Source organism: Mandrillus leucophaeus, unplaced genomic scaffold, assembly GCF_000951045.1.
Source record: "Mandrillus leucophaeus isolate KB7577 unplaced genomic scaffold, Mleu.le_1.0 Scaffold75, whole genome shotgun sequence".
Classification (NCBI taxonomy): domain Eukaryota; kingdom Metazoa; phylum Chordata; class Mammalia; order Primates; family Cercopithecidae; genus Mandrillus; species Mandrillus leucophaeus.
The window spans coordinates 121,825-142,561 of record NW_012108141.1 but is presented as its reverse complement, the minus strand read 5'-3'; the positions used below and the strand labels follow the sequence as shown (position 1 = coordinate 142,561).

Below are 20,737 nucleotides of genomic sequence, written 5' to 3'. Positions count from 1 at the left end.
CCAGGTTCAGATTGACCTGTATCTGAACTTACATAATACCCTCTTAAAACCACTAGCTAATGATGAAAACTAACATTTATTTTTCTATTTTAAAAAAGAATACCTAAAAACCCCATTGTGTAGGGATACAGATTCATTCAGGACCTTAGATCTATAAATAGAATATTCATTCTCCATGGTAGCAAATTTGAATTCTATTTTATCTTTGTGTATCCTAAGGCTATATGTTTTACAGTTTTGGATCTGTATTTTGTTTTCTTTAGTGTCTCCTTAGATCAAAATAATCTATACTTATCTGCCTTCTTCTTGAAATATCCAATTATATACCTCCTGCTATTATGCCTTAGAGTTTACTAAAGCACCGTCACACTTTTCACAAGTATTTAACCAGGACCTAAATAATTTGAAATTTTTCTGCAATTCTACTCATTATCATACCAGTGAGGATTTGAGGCAGAAAACATATTTCAGAAGATACAAAATCAAGACTCTGAATTTGAAGTTTCAAACAGTTCAAAGGGCTTTTATGTTATGCTGGTCCATCAGCAGACATATCCCTGAAGTACATAGGCAATGAAAGTACACATAATTTATTCATACATTATTTATATATTATTTATTATTATATATAATGCATTCACTATGCAATACAAATATAAAAAACTAGCTACTAGATTTTACAGAAACATTTCCTGCTGTAAACTCCCATTTTGATATTTAGTAGTTTTCAAAACTCCCCATTAGTTAGTCTAAGTTTCCAATAAACTATGTTAACTCTAAATTCTGAGTCATTCAGCAGCATACAAAATTGAATTATTACATACTTATAATATTATCATTTAGAAAATTCTATCTAACAAAGATAATTATACGCTAACACACAAAGAAGGCTTATGAAGAAAAACTTGTGTTTTTTCCCTCCAAGCTAATTAATCCTTTCATGGACTTATTTCTGGCAAAAGAAAGGGTCTCTTATTAATGCAGAATTTCAAAAGTAATTGAGAAGATAATATTAGGGTAAAATAGTCTCCTTGGGAAACTTAGTAAGAAGATTTCTGATTTATCTAAGATTTTTCTGTTTCAGGTAAAAATCTCTTTGATAAGTAAATGAACCAATGGATAATGTATACAAATTCACATTACTTTAAGGCTTATGTCTTTCTCATCAAGGGATTGTAAATATGCTATTTTATGATTCATTATATGACAAATACAAAATAAATCACCAATGTTGCCTAGGCAAAAATAGACCGAATAAAGATAACATAGAAAAAAATGATAGCAATACCTAAAGCAAACAGAGCACTAGTCTACACCCTAGGAGCTAAGCTTTAAGCTTTCCCTAAAGTGAAGGTGTGACCATTAGCTCTTCAGCTAGTGGGAGGCTATGTCCTTATTCTCACTAATTACAGCCCCAACTGAGTATTTTCATATGTGTATTTGATAATCTCAGAATTGAGTTCACATGAATTAAAAAAAAATTAATCACTTCCCCATGGATACTCCTATCATAGTCATCTGTAACTCTTCATGAAATGGCTCAGTCAAGCCATCCTGATAAAAGGAAGCACCATATTTACACATCACTTTAATTAGTAGAGTTCAAAGGGCTGTGTAAACATTATCTAATTAAACTTCACAACAATTCAGTGAAGCAAGAAAAGGTTTACCCATTATCCTCATTCACAGAAGAAAGATTTTGAGGTGCTGAGAGGCTAAATGATTTCTTAGTTTCACAATGATGAGTCAGAGGTAAGGCTGGGAACAAAACCAGAACTCTAACTCAGATATGAAAGGAACACCATGGAAATGCTTACTCAGGTGGATCACTTCTTCAGCTGGAAATTGTCCTACTACATAAATAAAGATAATAATTAGAATGGAATTTGTATGAATGTATGCTTCTTTCTAGATTAGAAAAAGTTTCTTCAGCATTATTTGCTTTGCAGACAGTAATATAATGGCTAAAATGCATCCTAGCTAAATAGAGCCTACATTAATAGTACAACTACCTCAGTGTCTTCTCCCAGTTATCCTCCTGTTATTTCTAGAAATCCTCAAGAAGTGTTTACAACCCAGTGAGTCAGTGGCAGTGACCACAGAACATCTCCTGTTCTTTTTCTTTCCCCTGGCTTCTTTGGTTCCTATCTGAACTGATATGCCTACGATGCCTGTCATGAGAATAATATTCACGCCAAGGACAATATCTGAATGCCCCCAAAGCTTCTACTCCTTGTGGTACCAGGATGATGCTAGGTTCCTTACAGAGCTCAGGGCCAGTAGGGCCCTGCTCTGTGCCATATTTGATCATCTAAGACTTTGGAATCCTTTTATATTCAGAAATTCATAGGATCATTCAAGTAGTTCCATCACCTTCTGCCTCGGACCATATTTCTGCAGAGTCAATGGACCTGCGGGGTCCAAATGTGTGCTTCTCTTTTCTTCCTCCCATCAATCAAACTTGATTCTCTGAGGGCACCTGTAATCCCAGCACTTCAAGAGGCCAAGGTGGGCGGATCGCTAGAGCCCAGTAGTTCAAAACCAGCCTGGGCAACATAGGGAAACCTTGTTGCCACAAAACAATCAAACAAACAAATAAACAAACAAGCAAACAACGCTGGACATGGTGGTGCATGGCTGTGGTTCCAGCTACTTGGGAGGCTGAGGTGGGAAGATTGCTTAAGCCAGGGTGGGCGGGGGTGGGGGGTGGGTTGAGGCTATAGTGAGCCATGACGGTACCACCAGCCTGGGCAACAAAGTGATATGCTGTCAAAAAAAAGAAAAAGAAAGAAAGAAAAGAAAGAGAGAGAGAGAAAAAGAGAAAGAAAAGAAAAGAAAACAAAAGAAAAGAAAGAAAAGAAAAACAAAAAGAGAGAAAGAAAAGAAAAAAAAAAAACAAAAAGAAAAGAAAAGAAAAAAAAGAATTTCCTGCCAACAGACACCAGTGCATTTGGGGAATGAGGAGAGCCTGCAGGCCAGTGGGGACAATAGGCACGGGTATTAAAGTCAAATGGAATTGGTTTCAAACATTTTAGAACCATTTATTTAAAGGAAAATTGTTTACCAAGCTCAGTATGTAAAAGAATCAAAGCAAGGAGAACCCCACTAACTCGTCATTTACATTAGGCATTTCTCCTAATGCTATCCCTCCTCCTGCTCCCCACCCCATGACAGGCCCCGGGGTGTGATGTTCCCCATCCTGTGTCCAAGTGTTCTCATTGTTCAGTTCCCACCTATGAGTGAGAACATGCAGTGTTTGGTTTTCTGTCCTTGTGATAGTTTGCTCAGAATGATGGTTTCCAGCTGCATCCATATCCCTGTAAAGAAAATGAACTCATCCTTTTTTTATGGCTGCATAGTATTCCATGGTGTATATGTGCCACATTTTCTTAATCCAGTCTATCATTGATGGACATTTGGGTTGGTTCCAATTTTTTGTTATTGTGAATACTGCCGCAACGAACATACGTGTGCATGTGTCTTTATAGTAGCATGATTTATAATTTATAATCCTTTGGGTATATACCCAGTAATGGGATTGCTGGGTCAAATCTTATTTCTGGTTCTAGATCCTTGAGGAATTGTCACACTGCCTTCCACAATGGTTGAACTAGTTTACACTCCCAACAACAGTGTAAAAGTGTTCCTATTTCTCCATATCCTCTCCAGCATCTGTTGTTTCCTGATTTTTTAATAATCACCATTCTAGCTGGTGTGAGATGGCATCTCATTGTGGTTTTGATTTGCACTTCTCTGATAACCAGTGATGATGAGCATTTTTCATGTGTCTGTTGGCTGCATAAATGTCTTCTTTTGAAAAGTGTCTGTTCATATCCTTTGTCCACCTTTTGATGTGGTTGCTTTTTTCTTGTAAATTTGTTTAAGTTCCTTGTAGATTCTGGATATAAGCCCTTTGTCAGAAAGGTAGATTGCAAAAATTTTCTCCCATTCTGTAGGTTGCCTGTTCACTCTGATGACAGTGTCTTTTGCTGTGCAGAAGGTCTTTAGTTTAATTAGATCCTGTTTGTCTATTTTAGCTTTTGTTGCCATTGCTTTTGGTGTTTTGGTCATGAAATCCTTGCCCATGCCTATGTCCTGAATGGTATTGCCTAGGTTTTCTTCTAGGGTTTTTATGGTTTTAGGTCTAACATTTAAGTCTTTAATTACATAAATGAGTAAAACGAAAGGCCTTTCATAGAAAGTTGCCTTAGAAGACACCACAGATATATTGGTGTTGCCACAGACACCACCAATATATATTCCTTCCTTCTCACTGCTCTCCTTCAGAACCAAAGCCACACCTAAAGCAGGTAGCCAGGTGCTCCGTCAGGGTCTCCAAAGTACATTTCAAACACCACCTCTGTGTGGATTATTACATAAGCACTGACATGTAACATTTTGATCATTACATTTTTTAAATATTAATTTTCCTAGGTATTAATTAGGTATGCTGATGCTATTTAAATGACACAACTAATAATGACTATAGATTTAATAAAATTGTTTCACTTTCTGATAGTCAACACATGTCTGGAACAGACATTCGACAATACCATGCTCTGAAAACACTATTGGAATGATGACTTCACCTATAGAGAGGCTTATATTCCTACCCATAGTAGAAAGTAAAGCAATGGTATTTTCTAGTTTTTTCATTGAAGACAGTAATTTCTCAGTTGTTTCTTTGCCTCTTCCCTACCTTTCTTTGAACTCTGCAGGTGCAAGCTCTGAGTCAGTGATGCTGATGCAATGCCATATTAAGCTTTCATGAAGTGGAACAGCCCCAAACAAGGTATGAAAGAGAATCTAAGGCTGAATGAGTCCTGAAAGGATCATCTGCCCCTATGAAGACCTTCCTTACCTTCCAGGAAAAAAGCTTAAACTAAGACCAAGATAAACACTTGACTTTTTTTTTTCCCCCCCGAGTCTCACTCTGTCACCCAGGCAGGAGTGCAGTGGCATGATCTCGGCTCACTGCAACCTCTGCCTCCCGGGTTGAAGCCATTCTCTCAAGCGATTCTCGTGCCTCAGCCTCTCAAGTAGCTGAGATTACAGGTGTGCACCACCATGCCCAGCTAATCTTTGTATTTTTCATAGAGACTGGGTTTCACCATGTTGGTCAGCCTGGTCTTGAGCTCCACTTCAAATGATCTGCCCATCTTGGCCTCCCAAAATGTTAGGATTATAGGCTTGAGCCATGGCGCCTGACCGGTTAAGCACTTGACTTCTAAAGAAAGGAATTCATTCATTGAACAGTGAGTTTTCTAGTCCTAAAGCCCAGGTTCTTAACCAGGTACAAGAAACACAAATATAAATAAGACATGGTCCTGGCTGCTGGAGATCACAGAACAGTGGATTTCACTCCAGTGCTGTCCTACTATAATTCTTACTATTCCCTACTCATCACATACGTCATGTAGGTCCTTTCTTTGTATTTCCTTTTTCCTTCTCCTTTTTATTATTTTGTATACTTCACAATATGATTTTTGAGTGAGGACTTTTATACTTTATATGACAGCACCCTTGTCATCCCATGCTACCACAACATATTTAAATTTTACAAAATGTAAAGGCATATTTTATGCCTGACATGGATATTATTAAACGGTTTTTTAACAACTATATAGTACAACTTCATATAATCCCATACAAAGTAAGGTTTATTTAAAAAAAAAAAAACTAAAAAGAGGTACATCCACTGAAAGTATGGTGGGGAAAAATGCTTTATACCTCCTCTTTGGTGTAGGTTCAGATAGCATGTATTGGAGTCTGTTGATGAAGTGAGTGATAATATTCATGGGACATATCCCAAAAGGCACATAAAACTTAAAGCATGATTTTAAATCATCTACTGACATGCTAGGAAAAATATATGTGCGTTACGCACCACTCTTTATTAGATATTTAAAGTCTATCCTGTTTTTCATGCGGAGATAATCGTTTACTGGCGTGACTGAGCTAGAGAGAGAAAGCTTTCAATCCATACTAGCAATGTAGACTCTGGCATGTCATAAGTTGCCTTGACCAGAGACTCAGGGAAGTTGAATGGCCACCACAAGTGTGAAGGAATAAAGGACAAGGTAAGACCATAGGGAATACACTGGATGGCTAGAAAAATCTACCAAGCACATCCATAGCATGCAGAACTTTCATTTTGAGGTCCTAGTTTTTAAAGAATAAGAATGAATAAGTCAATAGATGTTTCAAGCAAAATTTAGGCAATTTGGTTTAGAAATCAAATAATCAAGGCATAAGGAATTGAGAAAACAATTTATTTGTGCTTTAGAAAGCATTAACATAATCAAATAATGGACATGGGAAATCCAGAGTTACTAAAATCAGGCTGTTGGTCACAGAAAAAAATGCTGTGAAGATACAATAGGCTGTGAGCAATAAAACTGTAAAAATCAGGTCAAATTGGTAACCTGGACAAGTCAGATAATGGAAATTAACTGAGCATTAGATGGTCACAGTAAATCCACTATGCAAAGACTACAAATGCAAGCATAAACAAAAAATTCAGCCTGCTGGAAACATTTATTAAAGAAGTTTACATTACATTAAAGAAGTTAAATTTAATCTTTTACATAAAAAAAATTAAATATTTATGAAGTTAAGTCCATCATTTTATTTTCAGGACACAATTTTGTCTCCACTATATGGTACATTTTGGTTTATCAAATACATTCTCTCATGTTGCTCAAACAATGCTTTAAAGGTGATAAAGATTGGGGTTACAAAAGAACAACAGGTATGAAACAACAAAGCTTCAAAAAAATACCAATTTTTTCTTATACAATCAATCAGAGTCAATGCTGGAATAAGAATAGGCTGTCATTGGCACTAGTTATACAGAAGAAAGAAGGCAATGTTATAGAAGTAACCATGTCAACCAAAACACTTCAAATATATCTGAAACAGAAATTCAGTCCATGCACTATAAACAGACTTATTCTAGATGATTTTATACATGCATTTGTGTCCAATACCCCGGATATTAATGACTTCCAAAATTACCACTCCAGAACAGAGCTGTCTCCCAAACCCCACGCCCACATATCTCATCCCTCTCCTGGACTTTTCCGCCTGAATATAACACCTAGTGTCATCAACTCAACACGTTCACATTGAATTAATTATCTCCTCCCACCCACTCATCTTTACGTCTCCCAAACCTTGCTTCCTTTCTATATGCCCTTCCTTGTTAATGGCAACACCATATACTTAGTCTCTAAAGCCAGTAAGTCTTTCCTTCCTGTTTTTCCTTCTCACTTTCATCTACTCCTGTATTACTGTAGAACCACATCAATGCTACTTCTAGTTTTATCCCCGCACAGGGGCTATCCAAGTGATTTTTCTAAAATTCAAATATGAAGTTATTCCAGAGCTTCTAATTATTTAAAGGTTGCTCATGACCTACAGGATAAAATTAAATTTTTTAAATTTATTATGATGTCTGGTTTTTCCTAAATGTTATGCTTCATCTTTCACAAATCACACACAGGCACCTGTCATTCTGAAAGAGTAAATATTTTCTTTGCTATATGCATAGGATTTTATAGCTCTAAGCTTCCAGAAGTCTCATTACCTTTTATTCTGTATAGTGAATTTCTGTTCATTCTGTGGGATGGAACCCAACTCATTCATTTACTCTTCAGAGTCAGAGGAAAACCTCTCCAATGATGCTCTCTCTCTGTCTCTATTTTTCTTTCTCAACCTATCTGTGTCTCTTACACACACACACACACACACACACACACACACACAGAGGCTCCTTTTCTAGACAGACATATACATATGTATACACACATATATCTAATATTGCACTAGCAAGCTGTATTACACTAATTTGTTTGTACATCTTTCTCCTCTACTAGTGTACTAGTGTCTGGACTTCTCAAGAGCTGAACCAAATTTATATATATATTTTTTTCTATTGCCTGCTATATGGCCTAATATATACCAGTGGCAAAAATAGTATTTGTTGGATAGATTAATGAATAAGTCTCCAAGAAAATATGTATAAACTTAAACATTACAGAACTGTTCATAATAGCAATAAATTGGAAATAACATGTATATTCATCAACAGAAAATGGATACTCAGCAATTGAGTATTATTGAGCAATTGAGTGCTACATCTATTAGCATGGGCAAATTTTCAAGTCATAACATTAATCAAAACAAAGCAAGTTATAGAAATATAAAACAGGTAGAATGAAAATATACATAGTATTCATATCTGACAAATTTAGGTACTGATAAGTGTTAACATTTTTATTAATGCTCTCTTTATACACTTTTGGGTATATTTAAATATTTCCTAATATAAACCTTTTAAAGACCTGACATAAAAATATAACAAAGTGATAATATTAAAAGCTACAGACATAACTTGAAAGGAGGAACCTCACTTCTTCCTAAGCCCATGATATACATGCATGGACCCAAGTAGAATTAAGTTTAAATGATGTATCATTTGACCATCTAAAGTATATTTCCAAGGAAGTCTATAATTCTCCACAGCGAAATATCTTTGATCTAAACTGTTCTTTACTGAAGTTTTTTTGGATATTGCTATCAATGCTTGTTTTACTCATGAAAAATCAGAAGTAGTGTATATATATACACACACACACATATAATATATACACATATGTATATACATATATATACACATACACACACATATATATATGTGTGTTGAGAGAACAGCCTCAAAAGAAAAAAAAATCAACCTCAGCTAACCACGTACTAATACCATAGATTGAAAACACCTAGAGATGAAAAGATTAAACCCCCCTTTTCAAAAGTCTCTGTAATTAGAACAAGTTGAGGAGAAAAATGCAAGGGTCTCAGGCAAATGAAGAAAAAAAATAAAACTTTGGGATGGTTCTGAGGTGATCAATCTTAGGAAAATGTTTTTGCTTATTTGAGGCTAATGAGCATCAAGGAAACAGATAAAAGTTTGTACACATTTTTGTACAGTCTGTATTACCAAAGTATCAGAAAGTTAAAGACAAAGACTTTTCATAATAGATAATACATTTTTACATATTTTCATTTAAAACATATTGTAATTTTAGTGATAGGTTCACCACACAATAGGAGAACGAAGGGAAGGGAAACTACATTCACTTAGTAGCCATTATGTGCTAAGCATGTAATTCTTATGACAGTTTATAAACACTAGTATTACTACCTCCATTTTGCAATAGCTGAAAATAAAGCCCAGAGAGTTAGATGTGATTTTTAAAGTTAAAATTGAATTTAAAACCAAATCCTCCTTACTTTAAAGACCATGTTTCTTTTGATACGACGCCCTACTTCATATTTGAGTCCCTTTCCCCATACACCAGGCTTCTATCTTCTCTTGTGGAAAGATAAGGATCTAGAGCTTCATAGTATACTGATTGGTAATGATAAAAGGCCTAGAGAATGGGTTACAAATGAGACAAATCTATCTCCTCTTTCTATTAAAACTTTACATAAATGCACAGGTAAGGTATGAAATATGCTTTAATATTAAATACACATGGGAGCTTTTATCATACACCAAGCTTAAATGTTCATTAGTTTTTAGAATATAAGTAACAATTACTAAGAAAATAAACTTAAGACCAATATGATAAATATTATAGGTTACTTGTGCAAATAATCTAAGATGTTTACAGCTGTTTGCTTCATTGTCGTAACAGTAAAACTCAGGGAACAATCTAAATGTCCAACAGTCAAGAACCGAATAAATAAATTATAGTATATCCATAGCGCTCAATACTATGGAGTCATTAGAAGAAGTCTGTTTTGGAAGAAAGCATTTTATAAAGAAACATGTATACAGTGTAGAGCTGCTAAATACAAACAGTATATACAAGGCAAAATAATTATTTAAATATTTAGATCCATGTATAAATATAAAACATTACAAGGTCAAACATCAAATTGTTTACCATATTTCACTTTGGTTGGGATTAAGGTTCTTTCCCTCCCTCTATTGTCCAAGTTTTCTAAGTCTTTGCAGTAAGGATGTATTGCTGACACCAAGAAAAGTATCAGTAGTCAAGCTGCCCTTTCAGGTACTGACAAAGTTCACTGCAGACCAGGGGAGCTTTGCTTACTTAGTAACTTAGGCTTTGGGCCTGGGTTGTGAGGGCCAGAATAGACTGAGGTGGGAAGATGAGGTAGAAACAGAGAAGGAGGGAGACTGGGAGGGCGGATAAAGGTCTGAGAGAAAAAAGTCCCTTTCATCTAAGTGCCTCAACCTTCCCTGTCTCCCCTCTCAAAGTCAGGTTGTTCCAAAGGAGGGAGAGGCAATAAGGAATTCATCCAGGGAACAACAGAATACACATCTATGAACAAGTGCTGATGTCATCCTGAGAAGCCATACATCTTAAGTATAAAAATAAAGTTTCTATAAAGTTGGTCCCTCATGTGTAAGTCACTTCTTAATTTATTTATACTTATAATAACTACTCTACTCTGATACTATATTAGTATCTAAAGCAACCAAGAAGTATATTCTTTTAGTTTAGTTGTGGCTTAATAATCAACTGATTTATCATTTCTAAATTGTTTAAATATTCACACGGAATGCCTAACATAGAATACATTAACACATAACACTTACTGAATATTTGCCCTATACTGGGCACTGTGCTGTGCTCTTTACATGGATGGGCTAGCTTGATTGCACTATGCAAAATTGTTTTTTTTTTGAGAAGTGTTAAATATTCTGTACTTGGTATTACACATAAACCACACTAAAATGCCTTTCAATAGGTAAAAGGCATCATTTTAGACATGGGAAATTCTACTTAGATCAGCATAGTTAAGATCAAACATATAAAGTAGACATTGCTATGAAAGGTTATTTTTATTATTATCATTCAAATCACATCTCTGAATTGAGATTCAGAGATGAGAACAAGCTCACAATTAGCAAGTCTCAGAGCTGGAATTTAAATCCCGAAATTCTTACTTTAGAAAGGCCTGTGCATTTTCACTACTCTGTACCATGAAAATAATGGCAACTTTTAGGAAGGAGGGAAGGAACTCGTAAGTGGAGTAGCAGAGGCTAGCAAAAGAGGACAAGCTGGACAATAACGAAATAAGAAATGAGACACGGAAAGGACAATAGTATGAGTGAAGCCATGAAATGTGCTGGCATCACTCAGGAAGCACTTAGGGCTGTAAGTGAGCAAGTTCCACTCCCGGGTTGCATGAGCTGTGGGGATGGTGGAGCTATTTCCACGCCCCACCCCTTGGAACTTCTCAATGTCCTGGTTTCCTGAAAATTACAAGTCCTGTTTCAAGGAGGAGGAAATACACCCCGGGGAAAACCCTATTGAGCCCTAGGATAATGTTTGATGGAAGCGTTTCTAAGACTTGATAATATGATTGGAGAAGTGGTGAAAGGAAATTAGTTGGTCACTTTGTACTTTATGACAAGTAAGTATGAATATTCTGAATTACTAAATTGCCCATTTATCCTGTTTTATATCATGGTATCTGTCATTAAAAGTGTTGCAATAGAGACTCTAAAGTTACAACTGTGAAGGTTCATTCATCACGCTGGAAGGGATGGTTTAGTGGCCAAAAACACCAGCTTTCACCACCGTGACACTGCATCCAGAGCTTGACATGCAAGTGGCATTGACTCAGCAGCTCATTTCCTGAATATAGGTAGTTTCAGAGTTTACTCAGATGGGTGGAGGGTAATGTGGACAATGTCAAAAAAAACTTGCCTATCCTGCTGAATAATGAAGATTCCTAGAATTTTACAGACTTAGGATAGCCTACAGTTTCCTCAAAGCATAAGATATGAGAAAGCCCAATGATCTCCAGGATGATCTTAGAACTGATACTGGCCAGCTTTCCCTTCTTTATCAGTAGCTTGTACAAAGCTGATTTAGCCTTTCCCTAAACTGCTCCTCCCCTTTCAACCATCCAATACTCTGACTGTGCTTTAGATGTCAGTAATAGTCTCTTTACTCTTTCTTCACCTTTCCTGTAATTTCTTTTTTCTGAGACTGAGTCTTGCTCTGTTGTCCAGGCTGGAGTGCAGTGGTGTGAGCTCGGCTCACTGCAACCTCCGCCTCCCAGGTTCAAACGATTCTCCTGCCTCAGCGTCCTGAGTAGCTGGGATTACAGGCACCCACCACCATACCTGGCTAATTTTTGTATTTTTAGTAGAGACAGGGTTTCACCATGTTGGCCAGGCTGGTCTTGAACTCCTGATCACAGGCAATCCACCCATCTCAGCCTCCCAAAGTGCTAGGATTACAGGTGTAAGCCACTGTGCGCAGCCCCCTTTCCCATCATTTCTTAATCTTAACATTTACACCTAAATCACTCCATTCATACACTTAATGACATGAACTACTCTTTCATTAATGAATATTTCACTTTTTATTGCTTTAGCAACTACTTTATGACCAACTGGAAATATCTGGTAGTTCCCAAAAATAATGCTACACTATGTAAATCCAACAACTAGAATAATTCCATCTTAAAAAAATTATATTATATTTAAAATATATCGACTAAATGTGTATCAATTTGAAAAAGTCCTTATTTTAGTTATAATCTCAAAATCAACACAGCTCACATTTATTGGGCAACCACTATGTGTTACATATTGTTCTAAGCACGTACCTAGCAAACTTAAAAAAAAGCAAAAAAAACAAACAAAAAAAGCAGCCCTTTCCCTGCTGTAGTCTGATGAAGATAACAACTATAAACAGGTACTATGTGCTATAACCATGGTACACTAAAGTACCCTGGAAACTTGTTAACTCTCTCTGTGAACTCAGAGATGTGGCTTTGAGTAGGGACTTGAAGCTTCTTACTTCTAATTGCATAGTGTGACAGGGTCTGATTCTGCAGATCTAAGCTTCTAACTGAGTCTAAATCTCAATTTTGGGGGGCAATTTTAAAAAGGTGAGTGATATATAGTTAAGCCTGTAGGATTAGTACTATGAGAAACTGGAGGGATGACATTAATATTAACATAAGCTAATATTATTCATGTCTCAGGATCTTCACACAGGATTTCCTCTTTTACTTTTTTCAAGCTCGCATCAAGATTTCATCACCACATTCTTCATTCTCATGTCTCAGACATTATTCTTTCTGATATATATCACGCAATCCTCCTCCTTCTACTCTGAGTTCTCCTAGATGAGGTTGTTTCCATATATGCTAACATTCTCATTATGAGAGTGATCTAGCCCTCCCCGTTCTGGCTACCTCTGCCATTAGATCACTATCTCCTTTTTAAATACCCACTGCTATTTGTATTTGTTTATTTCCCACACACAATGCATGATATGGTCATTCTGGTAATACTTTATTTCTATTGTCTGGTTATATGGGATTTCTTTTTTATATTCACTCACATTTTTTTCTATAATTCATAAATATCTACATGTTTTATCCCTAACTTTTCCAGGTGATTATTAATTAACTGGACATGTAGCAGTCTTTAGTTATTTCTTACAAATTCTCAATTTTCTGGCCCTAAATTTCCCATTGGCTAAATATTTATTTCTTCAAGAAGACTGCAGAACTATATACAAATCTTTCTTCTACGTTCAACATACTTTTGTATTTAGTAAGAGGCATTAAAGGTGAAATAAAAAAGCGAGGAACAGGACTTGTTCCCACTGTCTTTGTTTAAAATGTCTTCTAACTAGGATTAGGATGGTGTGTGGCCAACTTGGCTACATCTAAAGCAGCGGCTCACCTGACTGGCGCCCTCTGGTGGTAAGAAAATACCCTCACGGGATGGTTATGGGAGAGCCTCAACACCCACCACACCTAGAGGCTTGAGTACCTCCTGGCTTCTGTCTTGTTTATTTTATACAGGCTTGAGTCTTCCTTGTCCCTCTCTTCCTTTATTTTCCTTTTCTTTTCCTTTTCCTGTCTTCTTTTTAAATATCTGGACTCAATGCTGATTTAGGTCTTTACAAATGAAGCTAGAGGATAAACTCAAGGAGGACAACAGTGTTGGCATTACGGTGTAAGCTTTGACTTAATCACAAGAGAATATCAGTGTTTCTTGCAAGTGGATTGTGACCACCCATGTGCCATTTGTCATAATAATAAAACAAACCATGAGTAGGAAGGCATGCTGAGAGATTTTCCTCCACTAGCATAAAATATTCATTCAATATTATATTTGATAAATGTTATCTAAGGGTAATTGTCAAATATTCTGTATAAGTTGTTAACATTAGTCAAATAATACCTTTTAAGGATAATGTAAACTTCATTCTGCCTAAGGTTAGAAATGGATAAAGATGAGCATTCAAATTCCTCTTTACTCAACAAATTCTGTGTCTTGTGTGTGAACACAAGTGTCTATAAAAAGAAATCAGTATAGTATTTATCTGCCATGAAGGCATCAGTAGCTGAAACACTATTTCACTTAATGTTGATCTGTGGTCTGAAAAAGTTTACTAATTCTCTAAACATGCCTGACTTCTGTCAATGCAGTTCAAAAATTTGCATTTGATATCACCCAAATATAATTTCTCAGAAAAAGAGGAAATGTGGTATGGTTATCTGTACCAGCTTACTGATTTTTTTTTTTTCTGGGAAAAAGAACGTTTCTATTTTTACTCTATTAGGAGCCAATTATTGTTCCTGCAGTCATGTACACATTCTAGGTTCCAGAAAAGGGCCTACAGAAGAATCAGATATTTTATTAAATTTGATTGAAACTATGTGTTCAAATGCAAAACAAATTACAGCAAAATCTAGATCCGTTAAATGAAATTGCAATACCTTTCCTCTCTGTTTCTACTTTCACCCCCTAGAGTCAGTTCTTGACGCAACTGCAGACATAAGGTCTGACACGTTTCTAAAGGTGTGATCACTCCTTTAAAACCTAAGTCAGACCATGTTGATCTGCTGTCAGTCGTTCTTGGCTTATATCAAAATCCTAACCATGCCAACAACGTCCTACATGAGCTAACCCTGGCTACCTTCCCAACAACATTTCCTGCTAGTATCCTCATAATTTATTAATATTTAAGTAAAATCAGAGTAATATAATAAATCCTCAAAGACCTGTGTTCTGGAACACATCAAGCACACTCCTGCTTAAGGACTTTGGTATGTGCTGTTCCCTCTGCTCGGAATGCTCTTCCCCAGGAATGGTTCTTGATTTGTGCCTTTACTTCATACAGATCTGCTTCTGTCAGTATCTCCATGGCAAGCAGAATCTACCACATACAGTAATGAAATAATTTTTACAGAGATATATTCAGGGTAAGAGAAAAATAAAAGCTGTTGCCACTCTTAGAGATTAGAAACTGGAGGAAGCTTGTACCATTCCTAGATCTGTAGGGGTAAGGGAGGAAACAGTGTTACTGCAGCCCGGTGAGAGCCTTAGCTGTTGGGGAAAGGATGCTGAGCAAAAGCTATCGATGCAGGAGAAAGGAGAAAGAGAGTAGAAGAAGAAGAGAGTAGAGAAGAAACACCATGACTTGACGTTTCTCTTATTCTCCTTCAGATATCCTACTAGTGCCAAACCTTGTTGGGAGCCAGTGTCAAAGGAACACAGGTGAGTCCATCTTCATTAGTCAGCCTCTCAGGGCCAGACCAGGACAGGGAAAGGCAAACACTGGGGTTGGTGGACAAATGGAGAATGGCCAGGACAAGAACTCTACTCAAAAGGTCACCTCCCAAAAAAGATCTTCACCAATCAATCAATCTAAAACAGTATCCCCAAAACACTATTTCTTCAGCCAATTTCATTATAGCACTTATCATTATCTGATATTATATTTTACTGTTTATTTGCTCTCTCTCCCACTAAGATGTAAGTTCTACGAGGGCTAGCACTTCATCATTTGTATTCATTGCTATATTCCTAAAATTTAAAACAGACACTGCTGCATAGGAAGGGTCCAATATTTATTGAATGAATGAATGAATTTAGTACTATCTTTGCTATTCAACAGTACACGTTTAATTAAAATCAGAGCACATGATAAACTCTCAAATATCTGTAAGTGAATTATCCATACACAAGCCCCATATTCCAGCCTTTTCTGTGTTCTAAAATATCTTTCTTGTTAACTTACCCTGTATGAAAACACAAATAAATTTAAATAAATTTAATCTTATGAAATATAAGTATACATATACATATATTTCATAAAGCTTTCTTTTACATATTAAAATGGAGAAAGAGTTTCATCATTGAAGGAAGCATTAAAATGCAATGAACCCGACCTAGTACTCAGTACATAGACATTATCTACAATAGTCTTTTAAATGGTAGGGAGTAAAGAAAGAAGTAATTTCTTCTCCAAAGAACATATGTTCAAAATAATTACAACTGTTTACATGAATTTTTAGCTATATTGTTGAATTTATTGAAATATTTTGATAATGTTGAAAGAGGATGATTTTTTTGTCAACCAAAATGGGGCAAAATCCAATAAACGTTGGCAAATAATGCTCTATGAAATCCCACTTGTTTTTATCTATTTTGTTAATCACTGTAGAGATAAGGAACTTACTATCTCAAGAACTGGTGACTTTGAGGCAGCTTTTATTATTATAAAAGTTTGGGCTTGAGTTTTTTTCTTTATGTTAAAAAAAAAAAAAGTTGTTGTATCTCTTTAGGTAATACTTTCTTTCTTCCAGACCAAACATCCTCAGCTCATCAGACCAAATTTCATGTCATCTTTTTTGGAAAGATTCTTATCCCAGATACTCTCCTTTGGACATGGTCTCATCCATCAACTTTTCCCCTGAAGTCTAGACTTCAGAACATAATTCTTCAGCCTGACTGTGTTTAGGGCAGCATAGTGACTATCTGTTCCCCTCACCTGAACATTCTATGTTCCTTGATACAACTTGAAAGTACCAGTTTTATTGTTCTCCATAGCTATAATGTATTATTTACCTGCACCAACCTTTTTCTGTAAATGCTGTTAAACCATGTTTGTCAAAGCAATTAGCAAAGTGCACATTGTTCTTGTGCTTAATCTGTCATCCCAAAAGCTGTTTGGGTTTTCCATAATGAAGTAACAAATGCTAACATAGGCACAATGGACTGATACAATGATTGCCAAGAGACACAATCCAATCAACAGAAGTTAGTCATACATACACCTAACTCTCTCAAAAAGCTTTCAAACATGTCAGCATTTAGGACAGGAATTATTCTGCTGATGACATTCCAAAAAATAACAGTCACTAAGGACTTACCTGCAGCAACTATGATAATATCTGCCAGCTGCGTATGAATCTTCAGTTGTTCTTTGGGGGTGTATCTGTGAGCTATTGTCACAGTTGCATCACCTGGAATACAGAAAAATTTCTATCAATGATTACTGAACTTTTAAAAATTTTACAAATGCTCTAAACCTATAAGAGTTTCCCTTATTTCCTAAGAGTAGAAAAGCTACTTTGACATGACTAAATCACATTGAGCACAAAAGCTAGACCAGAAAACCAAGAGGAACCAAAATATTGTACCCTTCAATTAAATGAAAGGAAAATCAAATGAGACCAAATCAGGGTAAGTGCCGATCATCATCGGAGAGCTATGAGTAGAGTCCCTGAAACAAAGAGTTTGAAAATTCTGTGTTGACTGGTTAATACATTAGGATACGGGATACTCACTGTCTTCATAATGACAGGCAAACAAATACTAAAAGCAACAAGATAAGTGAACAAAAAAATGGGACAATATATTATAGGAGCATAACTGAGAGATTAATTCTGTCTTGAGAAGGTGTCTAGGAAGGATTCCTAAAGGAGGAAATACATTTTTTAGGTCTTAATGAATGAGCAGAAGTATTCCAATCAGGTAAGGAAGAAAAAGGCATTCCAAGCTAAAGAATAGTAGGAAAAAACTAACCAACTTTGAAAGTGGGTATTTAGAATATAGTGAAATTTTTTGTCATAGGTTAAGGTACATCACAGGAAGTTTTTATATGAAAACCATAAGGAAGTGATGAACGAACAAGAGAGGCAAGAGACTCCAATATTTAAAGTGTGAGCCATGAAAGGGGAGTGAGGGAAAGTTGGTGGTAAAGAGCAGTCAAGAGGACTTCTGGTAAGAACATGGCTAAGACTGCATCTTGTCTTCTGGAAGATATGTAAATGCTACACAGTTAACCAAAACAACAAAAGTTACATGATCACCATTTTTAGAAAAACTGGAAGACCTAATTTCTACAGACTCCAAAAACATGTTAAGAGTTACCAAAAGCAGCAATTAGTAGATACCATACAGGGAGAAAGGCATCTAAGAAATGAGGAGAATGACAACAAGGCCAGCAGTGGCATATCTCTGAAATTGACTGCAAAAATACACTTTTTTATCCCAAAGTGCAAAAAAATATAGCTTTCCTAATTGGGGCAGTGAGAAAAGAAATAAAGACAGAAGAGACTTCCGGGACCCAGTATAGTTTAGAGTGGGTGGGAATACATTTACATAGAGGGGCTATTTTAGAAGAAAGCAATCTGACTCTGTGAAAGTAATAAAGGAGTCAGAAGGCTACACAGGACCTCCTCTAACCCCCAGCAGAAGTGTCCTGTAAATAGTAGATCTAAAAACATCCAACTCATTCAATGATGAGTAATAAAAATGGATGTGACACAGCATCAACAAAAGGATAGTATATAAGGGCAAACCCAGGGGAATTTGGGGAGTGATGAAGCTGTTCTGATTCTAGTGGTGTTAGACTAATTAATTTAATAGATGACTATATGCATTTGTCTAAATTAATGAACCTGCACACCAAAAAGAGTAAATTTTACCATATGCAAATTTTTAAAAATTCAATAAAAAGATACGTTTAAAAAGTGTCAGAACCAAGACAAAAGGCAAAATAAAGATAAAAAAATTTAAGAACTTAGCAATGTACCAATAAACTCAAAAAAATGGCATGGAAAAGTTGAACATTATGACCAAATATTATACAAAAATACTTATTTATTTATTTTTATGTGTTTTTAACTTTTATTTTAAGTTCAAGGGTACATGTGCAGGTTGGCTATATAGGTAAGCTCATGTCACGAGGGTTTATTGTACAGATTATTTCATCACTAAAGTATGAAGCCTAGTACCCATTAATTAGTTTTCCTAATTCCCTCCCTCCTCCCAACCTCCACCCACCAGTAAGCCTCAGTGTCTGTTGTTCCCCTCTCTGGGTCCATCTGCCCTCATCATTTAGCTCCTACTTATAAGTGACAGCATGCAGTATTTGGATTTCTGTTCCTGCATTAATTTGCTAAAGATAATGGCCATCCACGTTCCTGTAAAGGATGTGATCTCATTCTTTTTTTATGGCTGCATAGTATTCCATGGTGTGTGTGTGTGTGTGTGTGTGTGTGTGTGTGTAGTGTGTGTGTATATATACACAAACACACCACATTTTCTTTATCTAGTCTACCATTAATGGGCATTTAGGTTGATTTCATGTCTTTGTGACTGTGAATAGTGCTGCAATGAATGTGTGCATGTGTCTATGATAGAACAATTTATATTCCTTTGGTTGTATGCCCAGGAATGGGATTGCTGGGTCCAACGGTAGTTCTGTTTTTAGGTCTCTGAAGAATTACCCTGCTGTTTTCCACAAGGGTTGAACTAATTTACACTCCCACCAATGGTGTATAAACATTCTTTTTCTTCCACGACCTCGCCAGAATCTGTTATTTTTTAACTTTTTAAATAATAGTCATTCTGATTGGTGTGAGATGATGGCATCTCATTGTGTATCTACAAGTGATTCATGTAAAAAAATGATAGTAAAGGATTTTATAGCCAGTCAAATCTGCCTCCAAGATTAAAAGTTGCAAACCATTTTGAAAATGCAAGAACTCAGGAAATATTGTTCCCATAAGTATTTCCTAAGGAACATGCTAAAAGACACAGTTTACTTAATCAAAATCTGTCTGAGGAAACTAGCAAAAGGACTGCTGAACATTTTGATTATAATTATAGGACCAAGACTTTAAAAAAGTGTGAGGATTGGGGTGACAAACTGCTATGGTTTGAATGTTTGTCCTCTCCCAAACTCATGTTGAAATGGAATTGCAATCTAACAATATTAAGAGGTGAAACCTTTAAGAGGTGATTAGGACACCAGTCCTCTGCCCTCATGAATGGATTCATGCTGTTATTGCAGGAGTGAGTTCCTTCTAAATGAACAAGTTCAGCCCACTTCTGTCTTGCTCTTGCCCTCTCTTTCCATTCTGCCTTCTATCATGAGGTGATGCAGTAAGAAGGCCCTCACCAGGTGCTGGCATCTTGATCTTGGACTTTCAACCTCTGTAACTGTTCAGAAATAAATTTCTATTCTTCATAAATTACCCAGTCTGTGATAATCTGCTATGGCAGAACAAAACAGACTAAAATGCAGACAAATGTAAATGGTCTTTGCTTTCACTATGCAGAAATAATGCAACTAACAAAATTAGAATGAGAAAGGGCAAAGATGAGAAAGTTTGTTGATTCCCTAAAATATAATAATAGGAATCAACAAATGTTTAAAAGCTGACCAACCAGATAATAAAAGTATAAGAATATTTAAAAGTATAAAGTAAAAAATTAAAAAAATATATTTTCAAATAATTTTTACTGCCAAATAGCAGGTCGGAGACAAAAGAAATGGAATGAGTGGAGAAAATAAAAAATTTTATCATTTATTTATTTTACTAGAGTATCAGTAGCCACCCTATAAATAAATAGAGAATTAAGAGTACTATA

The 20,737-nt window shown here is 35.9% G+C and overlaps 1 protein-coding gene across 1 annotated transcript in view; it reads right to left on the bottom strand.

The window, feature by feature from the left end:
* MTHFD2L (methylenetetrahydrofolate dehydrogenase (NADP+ dependent) 2-like) overlaps window positions 1-20,737 on the bottom strand; it is a 129,837-nt gene that overhangs the window by 30,341 nt on the left and 78,759 nt on the right. Inside the window, exon 6 of the mRNA XM_011966147.1 lies at window positions 17,227-17,319. Coding sequence (XP_011821537.1) covers window positions 17,227-17,319 — 93 coding nt within the window. The remainder of the gene's footprint in view (window positions 1-17,226; window positions 17,320-20,737) is intronic.